Below are 9,707 nucleotides of genomic sequence, written 5' to 3'. Positions count from 1 at the left end.
CTGTTTTACTTGCATTTATATACTTATCTATTTTGATAATTTTGCCTTAGAATATTAAGGTGGGATTTATTTAGGTAACACATATTCGATGCATATACTGCCAGCTAAAACAAAACAATTGTGGTTGTTTTCTACGGCTGTGAACAGCATCCTGCACCATTTTAGCTTAAAGAATTATTCTATAGTGCAGTGCAATGGGCTGAAGTGAAATGAACAAATTCTGCTGCTGTGCTTATATAGTACTAATCAGCTGCTGCAAATAGATTGATTCATTCTTCAGGCCTCCTTTTTTTAAACAAATTTAACAAATACTTTTAGAAACAGCTCTTTGTTATTTGCTGTAATCCTAACGAAATTGCTTATCAGTTTTTAAATGTACAATAATTGATTTAATTGACTTTTAATTGCTTTTAATAAGCCACGCCCCTTTTTTGACGTCACCATGTTTGGCCCGTGACGGGGCTTGTACACGTAGCCTAGTAGGATGTGTTTATTGAAGATGGTGGCGGTGTGTCAGACTCACTGCCTTGGACAATTGTAATAATTTATTTATCTGTACATATTTCCAACATCGGGTAAGCATATATATACAACATAAATGCCAACATATCACTCTGTATATTAAAAATATAGCGTTCTTAAGTGAGATTAAGCTGTTACTGTGGATTTAGCCGAGGCTAGTTAGCAGCAGTGCTAACTTAGCAGTAATGCGAAGGCTAGCTGACCAGGCAGTGAACCTGTTCAATTAGGTTTGTCGAGTGGCGAGCGAGTTGTAAACTTTCGGTGTGTTCGTGTTGCTGCGAAGTTGGTACGAAAGCGAGAACACTTTCATTATCTCAGTTTACTCCGGACCGTGTAAGATCTTGTAACTTAAGATGTCAGCATTTGGCTGTTGAAGACATGTCACACAATGTAGCATTCGCGTTAGCTGTCGAGCAAAGCACTCTGGACTCTTGGTCTCTTTAGGCAGCTTAATGTGTAACAGTAACTTCATGTCGAACCAGACCGACATGGATCTAGGTTGCATAACATAAAGTTTCAGATTAGTGAAAAGTCGCCAGTTTGCGTCCCAACTTTTTCGTGACATTTTTGCGAGTTGTAATGGTGATACAAACACAGCTATCGTTAGCTTGCCAAGTTGAAACCGCTCCTGATAAATTTATAACCTGTTTACTTGAAAGATCTCGGATCACGTATTGATCCAGCTGTCAGACTCTCGTCGCTACCCTCAACATGCATATCACAAGTAATGAATAGCAACGTTACACTTAGAAAACATTGGAAGTCCCACTTCCAGTTTTTAAAGTTGCTATTGTAATGTCTTGTAATTGCATAACAGTAGTGACACTTTTCTGTTTTGTGCTGTGTGTAGACATGACCATATTCTAGATAACATCTAGAAACGGACTAAAAGCAGGTTTTTTTTTTTTTGCGTCTGCCAAAGTTCATTAAAAAAACTAAACAAAATATATATTTGCCAAAATGTTCTGACCAAGATAAGCAGCCCCTTGATTCAGCACTGACACGCTCAAACATGCAGTAATGGGCACGCAATAAGTGTTTAAATCTTATTTAGAATTAACTACAGAAAGATTTGAATTGCATCAACGCTGTAGAAACCTTCCTTATCAGAAGATTTATTTGCCACTGTCAATGTAAGTCAAACTAATTCACTGTCACATTGTTTGCTGTTTCCAAGTCTTTTAAAATGTATCTAAATTTAGTTTTAAAGATTTTCTTTGAGCAGAATAGGTTTTGGGCTTAAAAGAAACAAAACGTGGGTTAACTGAGTTAAAAATAGTAGTAGTAGTTTTTGAAATAAAACTAATATCTTTTCAAGAAGGGATTTTTTAGATAGTGATTTGTTTTATTGCAGAAATGTCTGAAAAATGTTAAGATGTTTTTGAACTGTCAAGCTTTTTTTGTTTCAAGTAGTGTTTATTTTGTCCATTGAGGTGTAGTAATTTGCACAGTAGCAGTCAAAAGTTTGGTCACATCTAATAATTTGTTTTGAATAAGTAGATATGTTCAGACTTTTGATATGTACTAAATGTAGCGGTACATCTTGGAGCTGATGTAAAACTTGCCACGTTGTGCTTTTTTACACAAATAAAGGTGTGGTAAGGTTCATTCAAAGAATATATGTAGCTTTTCTGAACCACTCCCTTTTGCCTTTCCTTTATCCAGCTACGTCTGACTGCAGCCTCTTCAGTGACGTCCTTTACAGTGACCTGGTCCTTGGACCTGCCAACTCTGCAGACATGCAGCCCCCTCCTTGGGCCGGAGCTCCAGGATCCTCTGGGCCACCTCCCTCTGGACCCAATATGTTCCGAAGGACCAGGCCTCCAAAGCATGCAACAACAGCAGCTGCCACAATGCCTCTTCCTACCCAGCCCATGACGGATCCTTTTGCTTTTGGTAGAGCTCAGCCCCATGTGGCTGCAGGTGGTCTTCCGACAATACCGAACAGTAACTCTCCCCAAATGCAAACCCCACCCAGCACCATTTACTCTCAGCTTGGTCCTGGCCTGCCTCCACAACCACCAACGCTAGAAGATGTTCCAGCTGCACCGACTGGTCCTCCACCATCGTCTGTTCCAGCGGTGACCTTATTTAACCCTCATAGTTCGGCGTCCCCTGGTGTTCTCCCAGCACCAAGTTTTACAGGATATGCATCTTCTAATAGTGAACAAGATTATTTTAACTCAAGGTATCAGGCACCAACCACTTCCACAGAATCACCACATATAGCACCAACATCTAGTGAGACACATTTCAACCAAGAATTCCAAGGGCAGCCTGCTTTTCATCCTGCACCTTTTCAGCCACTTGCCCCCAATTCCTCATCTGCTCAGTGGGTCCCTGATCATGGAAGTCGTCCTCCATCAGTTCAAAACTATTTCCAGCCAACTAGTGATCCTCTACCACAACCTTTAAGTTTCACTTCACAGACTTCTTCCCACAGCCAGTCACCCCATCTCAATGCCCCTGCACTTCCAATTCAACCTGGACATCCTCACAGTCAACCCTGCCTTCCCCCTCCGAACCCTGTAGCACCTAATAATTCCCCGTGGCCTGATCCAAATGGACCCCAGCAACAAAATTCACGTTTCCAGAGTTACTTAAATCAAAGCTCTGAGGCCCAGGAGTTTTGGTGCAACCAACCTCCACAGGACTCAGGTTATCACCAAATGGGAATTGGCCAGAGCCATCCTCAACCTGCTGCAGACTCTGCAGGATATCAGCCTGTGTCCAACACTGAGCATGGACCTACTACCAGACCTGGGCCTGCTGCTAATTCTGCCCCAGACCCATGCTCTCATGAGCCTGGTGCCCTCACAATGTTTTTTAAAGACAGTGATGTGGAAAACAAGGAAACACTCTCTAGTGAGAGAATCAAGGCATTAAATGGTGTTGATGGTTTTTCTCAGCCGCATAACAGTCCACAAGACCACAGTAGTCATGCAGATGCTTCTTTGCATTACCAAGGAGTCTCTGTTCAAGATGATTCACACGTTCCCTATATGAATGAAAGCAGTCACCTTTCACAGGGAAATACCCAGAAGTCACCTGATACTCAGTTTGATCATGTGGAGAATCTGGAATGTGTCCCAAATCAGGAAGTATTACCTAGTGAAATCCATAGCAGTACTGCTGTTTCTGCGCCCCATGGAGTGGACCAGTTTGAAACTGGGCCAAATCTGGAAACTCCAGATTCAGTTCCACGACCAATGAGATCAGCCAGTGTATCATCTAATTATAGCAATCTGAGCCATGGAAGTGGGACTGGCACCCGTCGACACAAGGGAGTTGAAGGCACCTTTATTCAACAGGAAAGCCCACGTCTTGCCGATGGCGCCAACCCATCTGCTGCCACCGGAGGCTACTTTGAGCAGATTGATACCTCTCCAGCTTTAGAAGCAGGCACACAGCAGAGTTCCCTGGAGCAGATGTGGCCTTCCACGCCTAGCCCTCCAAAACCAACTGGCATTTTTCAAGCAAGTGCTAATAGCTCCTTCGAACCTGTGCGCTCTCATGGAGTTGGGGTGCGTCCACCTGAGGTGGATAGAGCTAAAATGGTGGCTGAAGGGGGCACCGACACATCAGGCAACTTGGAGCAGCCACCTGATAATATGGAAAATATTTATGGCCCAGGACACCCCCAGCCTGCTGCAGGAGGTGTAATACCTCATGTGACACACCCAGTGGTTCATTCTCGGCCTTCATCACGTGCTTTTGGGGCCAGTCGTCCGTGCGAGAGTCCTGCCACTACTTTGTGGGCTCAAAATGATCCTACAAGTTTGGGTGCTAATATCCTCCTTGCTCCTGCAGCCCCAACAGTTCTTGCTCCTTTGCGAGAACCAAGCGTTGATGTCATCCAACCACCAGAAGATGGCCCACTAGACCTGCAGCCTTCACAGAGAATCCAGCCAACTAGTCACCAACACTCAGAGAACTTAGAGAACCCACCAAAGGTGAGTGATTCAGAGACAAATGACTCTCAAGGCAATCTGGGCTATGCTTCTCTGCTCGTGTCTGGCTCACTTCAGCAGCCTTTTCTAATTGCCCCACCAGTCTCCAATTACAATGTGATTCCCCCCAGTTCCCCAGCTCAATCATCCACCCAGAGTAGTCATGGGGAAACTATCCCACCTGAGAGACCTCTTGCACAGGGACTGGGTGCCAGTAGTTCCCAACCACCTGCTATTTATTCTAAACAAAATCCGCTCCTTTCTTCGGGACCCGTACCTTTATGTTCTTCAGCTTATAACTCGGGTCCACTTAATTTGACTCGAGACAAAATGGTTGCGGTACTATCAGAAATTGAAACTCCACCACAGTCTCAACCAGTCCATCCCTCTCTTTCAAGAGGCCAATCATTAAGTGGAGACAACCACTCTACTCTGCACGTTAATTCACAGCCTTCTTCTCTTGTGACTGCGTCTGTCTCTAATCGGGAATCAAATTATGAACTGCTTGATTTTTCTATGCACCAATCTCATGCCCGAATTCAAGCGTCTGACCAACCTCCTTCTCTACACGAGATGCCTCAGTCTAGTAATGGATTTTACCTGCAGGTCACCAAAGATTCTCAGCAGGGGGTAAGAGAGGGAGGAAATATCCCTGTCCAAACCACAGCTTCGTTATCTACCCCACAGGTACCGTTAGTACTCCCCCAAGCAGGTGCCAACGTGCAGCAAACTCAAAATGAACCTTCTCAGACATCAGACCCTCAGGCTGCACGGCAGGGACCAAAAGATGCTCCTCCTGTTCCTGTAAGTGGAGCACAACCTCTTCCTGGTCCGAGTTCAGTTTCAGCGCAAGGGCCTACAGCAGGGAGTGCTCCTACGACCGCTTATCCTCCAGGGCCACGAGGGCCTGTGCCTCCAGGGGCTTCACATCCAGCTCCGGCAGAGCCACCTCGACCACCTTCATCAGCAGGCAGCCATCAAGGTGGCTATGGACCTCCTCCTGTTCCTCCTCCCGGGGCAGGACAGATGTATAGTGGTTATTATAGCAGTTACGGAGAATATCCAAATAACAGAGCACCGTATCCTCCAGGCCAATGCCCACCTCCACCTGGAGATCCCAGAGCACAACCATATTATCAAGTAGGTGTATTTTATTGTTTTGGGTGAATACCTGTCTGGCATTTTTTTGTGATGTAATGTAATCCACAGTTGTGCTTAGAGAACTATTTATGAGGAACTATTGTCATATTCTCGTGGCTTCTCATAATATATATGTTTTTTTTTCTCTTCCCAGGACGGTTCATACCAGGGCAGAGCAGATCCCTGGTACGGCAGATACGAAGGGCAAAACCCAGGATACCGTGATCCAAACTATCAATACAGAGAACCACAATCGGATCGGCCCAGCTCAAGGGCTAGTCAGTATTCTGACAGACCCTCGTCAAGGTTAGTGAAATTTTCAGTCTAAATTTGAGATGTTTTATAGTTGATTTATCAATTTTTAGTTATTGGGAATCATTTTTTATGTATAAATATGTAACATTTAAGTTTGTGCAACTGGCATTCCTGACACACTCGGCTATGAACATAACAACAAGCAAATTTAAGTGTATTTCTGAGACTTTACTGACCCCCTTGCTGACTTGTAACCACCTTATGACAAATGGAGTCATTTCTGGACAAACAGCTGACAATGATGCATTGTAAAAGCAAAATAATTTGTCCTTATCGTTGAGACTCATCCATCATTGGCATTTGCAGCACTGATTGGTTTATCTGGAAGAAATTGTAACATATTTATGTTTTTGGTAATTATTTTACATGTAAATGTCACAAAATCAGTAGTGCAAACTTTGGTCTTTCACCTAAATGTGCTGCATTCAAAATACCTCAAAAGTGAAAACTGATTTTCAACCATCAGATTATGATGAGCAAAAGATATGTTTACGTTTACATTCATGCTGTGGTGATTTAAGCATGCTTTTTTTATTTCTGTTGTTGAAGTGAATTTTACCCACACTATTGCTGGGCTCTAATTAATTACTGAGAGAAAAATAAAATAACTCTGTGACTGTGTGACTTTATGTTTTGATGTTTAACCTGTTAAATGTCACTTTGTGTATTTTCCCCAAAGGCAAGGCTATGATTACCAACAAGCAAACCAAAGTGCCTACAGTGATTATTATGCAGAATATTCCAAACACTATGATTATGGAGGTATGAGCAGAAAAATGTACCATGCAAATATTGCGAAAAATTAGTCTTATGTTTGTTAATGTTATACTAATTGTGAATCATTTATTATTTTCTCTGTAAAGGATACAATTATGGACATTACGACCCACGATACAGAGGATACTATGATCAAGCCTACTGGTCGTATTACAACAAAGCATACGGAAACAATTATTATAATCAACAAATGTATCCCACCAGGTATGCATAGAAAAATCTTGGTCAATTTTTAGTATTAAAATTAAATCCATAAATGTACAGTTGATAAGTTTATGTAAAGTCCTAGTTACTGCTGCTTCATTCACCAATGCTGTCTGCTTACTCCCAGGAAAGAGGGATATGATGACCCGTGGCAGTACTATCCTGGGTATGATGCCAGTTTTGATGATGACAACTCACGTTCCAGAGACCCGTATGGTGATGACTTTGACCGCCGCAGCGTACACAGCGAGCGGTCCACACACAGTGTGCACAGCTCCCACAGTCACCACAGCAGACGGAGCAGCTTCAGCTCACGATCACAACAGGTAAATTGTTTTCATGTAGTCATTTATTAGATGGAGTGTGAATCTAATTTCAAAAACATCTTGCATACATTTTACTCCCAACTTCTCTGTTGCATGCATGCATTTACAAAGCTAGCAGAAAGTATTGTTTTTATAGTTTTTATTGTTTGAGTTCACAACAAAACTTCCAACTTAACACATTTGTCTTGCTTGTTTTGTTTTTTTGTTTTTTTCCACTTTCAGAGCCAGGTGTACAGGAGCCAACCTGACCTGGTATCTGCAGGTTATGACACCACATCATCCACTCTGGCTGTGGACTACTCTTATGGGCAATATCCAAATCAGGTTGATGCCTCCCAGAACTACAGCCAGTACCCATATACTTCAGAGTACACTTCCAATAGTACCTGGGTTGCTCCTGAGCAACGTAAGTACACAGTTGTCAGTTTCAGGGCAGCTTTTCTCTTTAAATAATTAAAACTTCTGAATGCAAACCTTTCTTGTATAAGTTCAGGTTGATACTTCCTGTATGGCTGTTTTCTTTCCTGTAGCTCCCCCTCGTCCTGCAACCCCAGAGAAGTTCACCATACCGCACCGCTGTGCCCGCTTTGGACCTGGTGGTCATCTGATTCAGGTCTTGCCTAATCTTCCCTCAGCTGGACAGCCTGCTCTGGTTGATATCCACAATATGGAGGTATATTTAAATGCATCACACCTTGCTGAATGTTTCTGTAGAAAGGTGTTAAAGTAGAGACACGTGGATTTTCTCAGTTTTTGAGGATGTTGATGTTTGGGGGGTTCCCCCTTATTCTTTAAACATTGGTTGAGCTCTTTGAGATTTTTGTAAATCTGAAGTGTGATTGAAAAAATCATTATTATTATTGCAATGGTGGCATCTCTTTTTAAGTAGCAACCTTCTACATTTTTAAGTTTTTGAATATAGAAATATAATGTAGAGAACTTTTTTTGCAATATTTAATGGTTATATTTCCAGACCATGCTGCAGGACACCTCAGATCAGGCTGAACTACGAGTTTTTCCCGGACCTCTTATTAAGTGAGTATATCCTACTAACATCATCACAAATACCTTTCACTGACTGTCAAAAGTAACACAATGAAATAATCATGTGAAATTGTTACTTAACATTCTCTAATGGAACACATTAGGATAGTTGTGATATAAGTATTTGTGCATTACAAAATAATACGCCAATTTTCTTTCACTAAAATAACCATACCATTGTTGGTTTTCCTTTGAAAATGGCAACATTAAAATGGACTCCTTGGTGTATTTGAGTTTCTTGGTATTAAAGTAATCCAAAGGTTAGATTGGTGCTTGTAATGCTAATATGTACCATGTCCTCAGGGAGGAGACCCATAAGGTGGATGTAATAAAGTTTGCTCAGAACAAAGCGCTGGAGTGTTCTCGTGACAACAACTTGCTGGATAGAGACTCTGCCCGCCTGCTCTGGGACTTTATTGTGCTGCTCTGTAGACAGAATGGGGTAAGTCTCGGCAGATGTGGATGCAAATAAGGGGGAATAAATACCATTGTTTATTTAATTTTAAAAACGTTCCTTTTGTGGTTTTTTATTTTATTTTATTTTTGTAGACTGTTGTTGGAACAGACATCGCTGACCTGTTGTTGAAAGAGCATCGCTCGGTCTGGCTACCAGGCAAGAGTCCCAATGAAGCCAACTTGATTGATTTTAACAATGAACCTCTAGCACGCGCTGAAGAGGAGCCTGGAGCCGGACCGTTGTCCCTTCTGTCAGACACGTTTATGACTGTCCCCGAAAATGTTGGCAAGGAAACCGAACGTTTCAGGGAGCTGCTGCTGTTCGGCCGCAAAAAAGTAAGAAAGGCCCTTGTTAACTGCATGTCAGTCATTTTTCTTGTTGTGAAATATTTTAACTTAATGAACTATGGAAAAAGGATGCGCTGGAAGCAGCCATGAAGGGAGGTCTCTGGGGTCATGCTCTGTTGTTGGCCAGTAAGATGGACAACAGGACACATGCACGTGTCATGACGAGGTGAAGTAGCTTTGAATAATATTTTTTTTAACTAAAGCCAATTTTTCCTCTTTATTCTAACAGTTTTTTATGTATTTTATTTAGGTTTGCCAATAGTTTGCCTATGAACGATCCTCTCCAGACAATGTACCAGTTGATGTCAGGAAGGATGCCTGCATCAGCCACGGTAAGTTTATGTTAAAGCTGTTGTCTTTTTAATGTGCAGACCTACACATTTTATAGCTATTTCAGTTCTTACACTTATTGTGTACACACAGTGCTGTGGAGAGGAGAAGTGGGGTGACTGGTGTCCTCATCTGGCCATGGTGTTGTCAAACCTCACCCACAATGTGGACCTGGATACTCGGACTATCACCACTATGGGTGACACCCTTGGTAAGAATGTTCCAACAGCACTTAAGTTAAAAGTACACACACACACACACACACACACACACACACACACACACACACACACAC

The 9,707-nt window shown here is 42.4% G+C and overlaps 1 protein-coding gene across 3 annotated transcripts in view; it reads left to right on the top strand.

Annotated features, from left to right (window-relative positions):
• Positions 1-470: 470 nt before the first annotated feature.
• sec16a (SEC16 homolog A, endoplasmic reticulum export factor) overlaps positions 471-9,707 on the top strand; it is a 21,149-nt gene continuing 11,912 nt past the window's right edge. For 2 of the 3 annotated variants that reach the window (XM_014006534.1, XM_014006533.1), the window contains exons 1-14: positions 471-575; positions 2,188-5,612; positions 5,767-5,918; positions 6,607-6,689; positions 6,791-6,908; positions 7,036-7,234; positions 7,457-7,640; positions 7,765-7,907; positions 8,208-8,269; positions 8,582-8,720; positions 8,828-9,070; positions 9,151-9,248; positions 9,333-9,414; positions 9,506-9,623. In XM_014006534.1, the coding sequence (XP_013861988.1) occupies positions 2,262-5,612; positions 5,767-5,918; positions 6,607-6,689; positions 6,791-6,908; positions 7,036-7,234; positions 7,457-7,640; positions 7,765-7,907; positions 8,208-8,269; positions 8,582-8,720; positions 8,828-9,070; positions 9,151-9,248; positions 9,333-9,414; positions 9,506-9,623 (4,972 nt within the window). In that variant the 5' untranslated portion in view covers positions 471-575; positions 2,188-2,261. The remainder of the gene's footprint in view (positions 576-2,187; positions 5,613-5,766; positions 5,919-6,606; positions 6,690-6,790; positions 6,909-7,035; positions 7,235-7,456; positions 7,641-7,764; positions 7,908-8,207; positions 8,270-8,581; positions 8,721-8,827; positions 9,071-9,150; positions 9,249-9,332; positions 9,415-9,505; positions 9,624-9,707) is intronic. The other variant, XM_014006535.1, reaches the window with a different exon arrangement.

This window comes from Austrofundulus limnaeus, unplaced genomic scaffold (assembly GCF_001266775.1).
Source record: "Austrofundulus limnaeus strain Quisiro unplaced genomic scaffold, Austrofundulus_limnaeus-1.0 Scaffold36, whole genome shotgun sequence".
Taxonomy (NCBI): Eukaryota; Metazoa; Chordata; class Actinopteri; order Cyprinodontiformes; family Rivulidae; genus Austrofundulus; species Austrofundulus limnaeus.
This window is presented reverse-complemented; position numbering and strand designations above follow the sequence as displayed.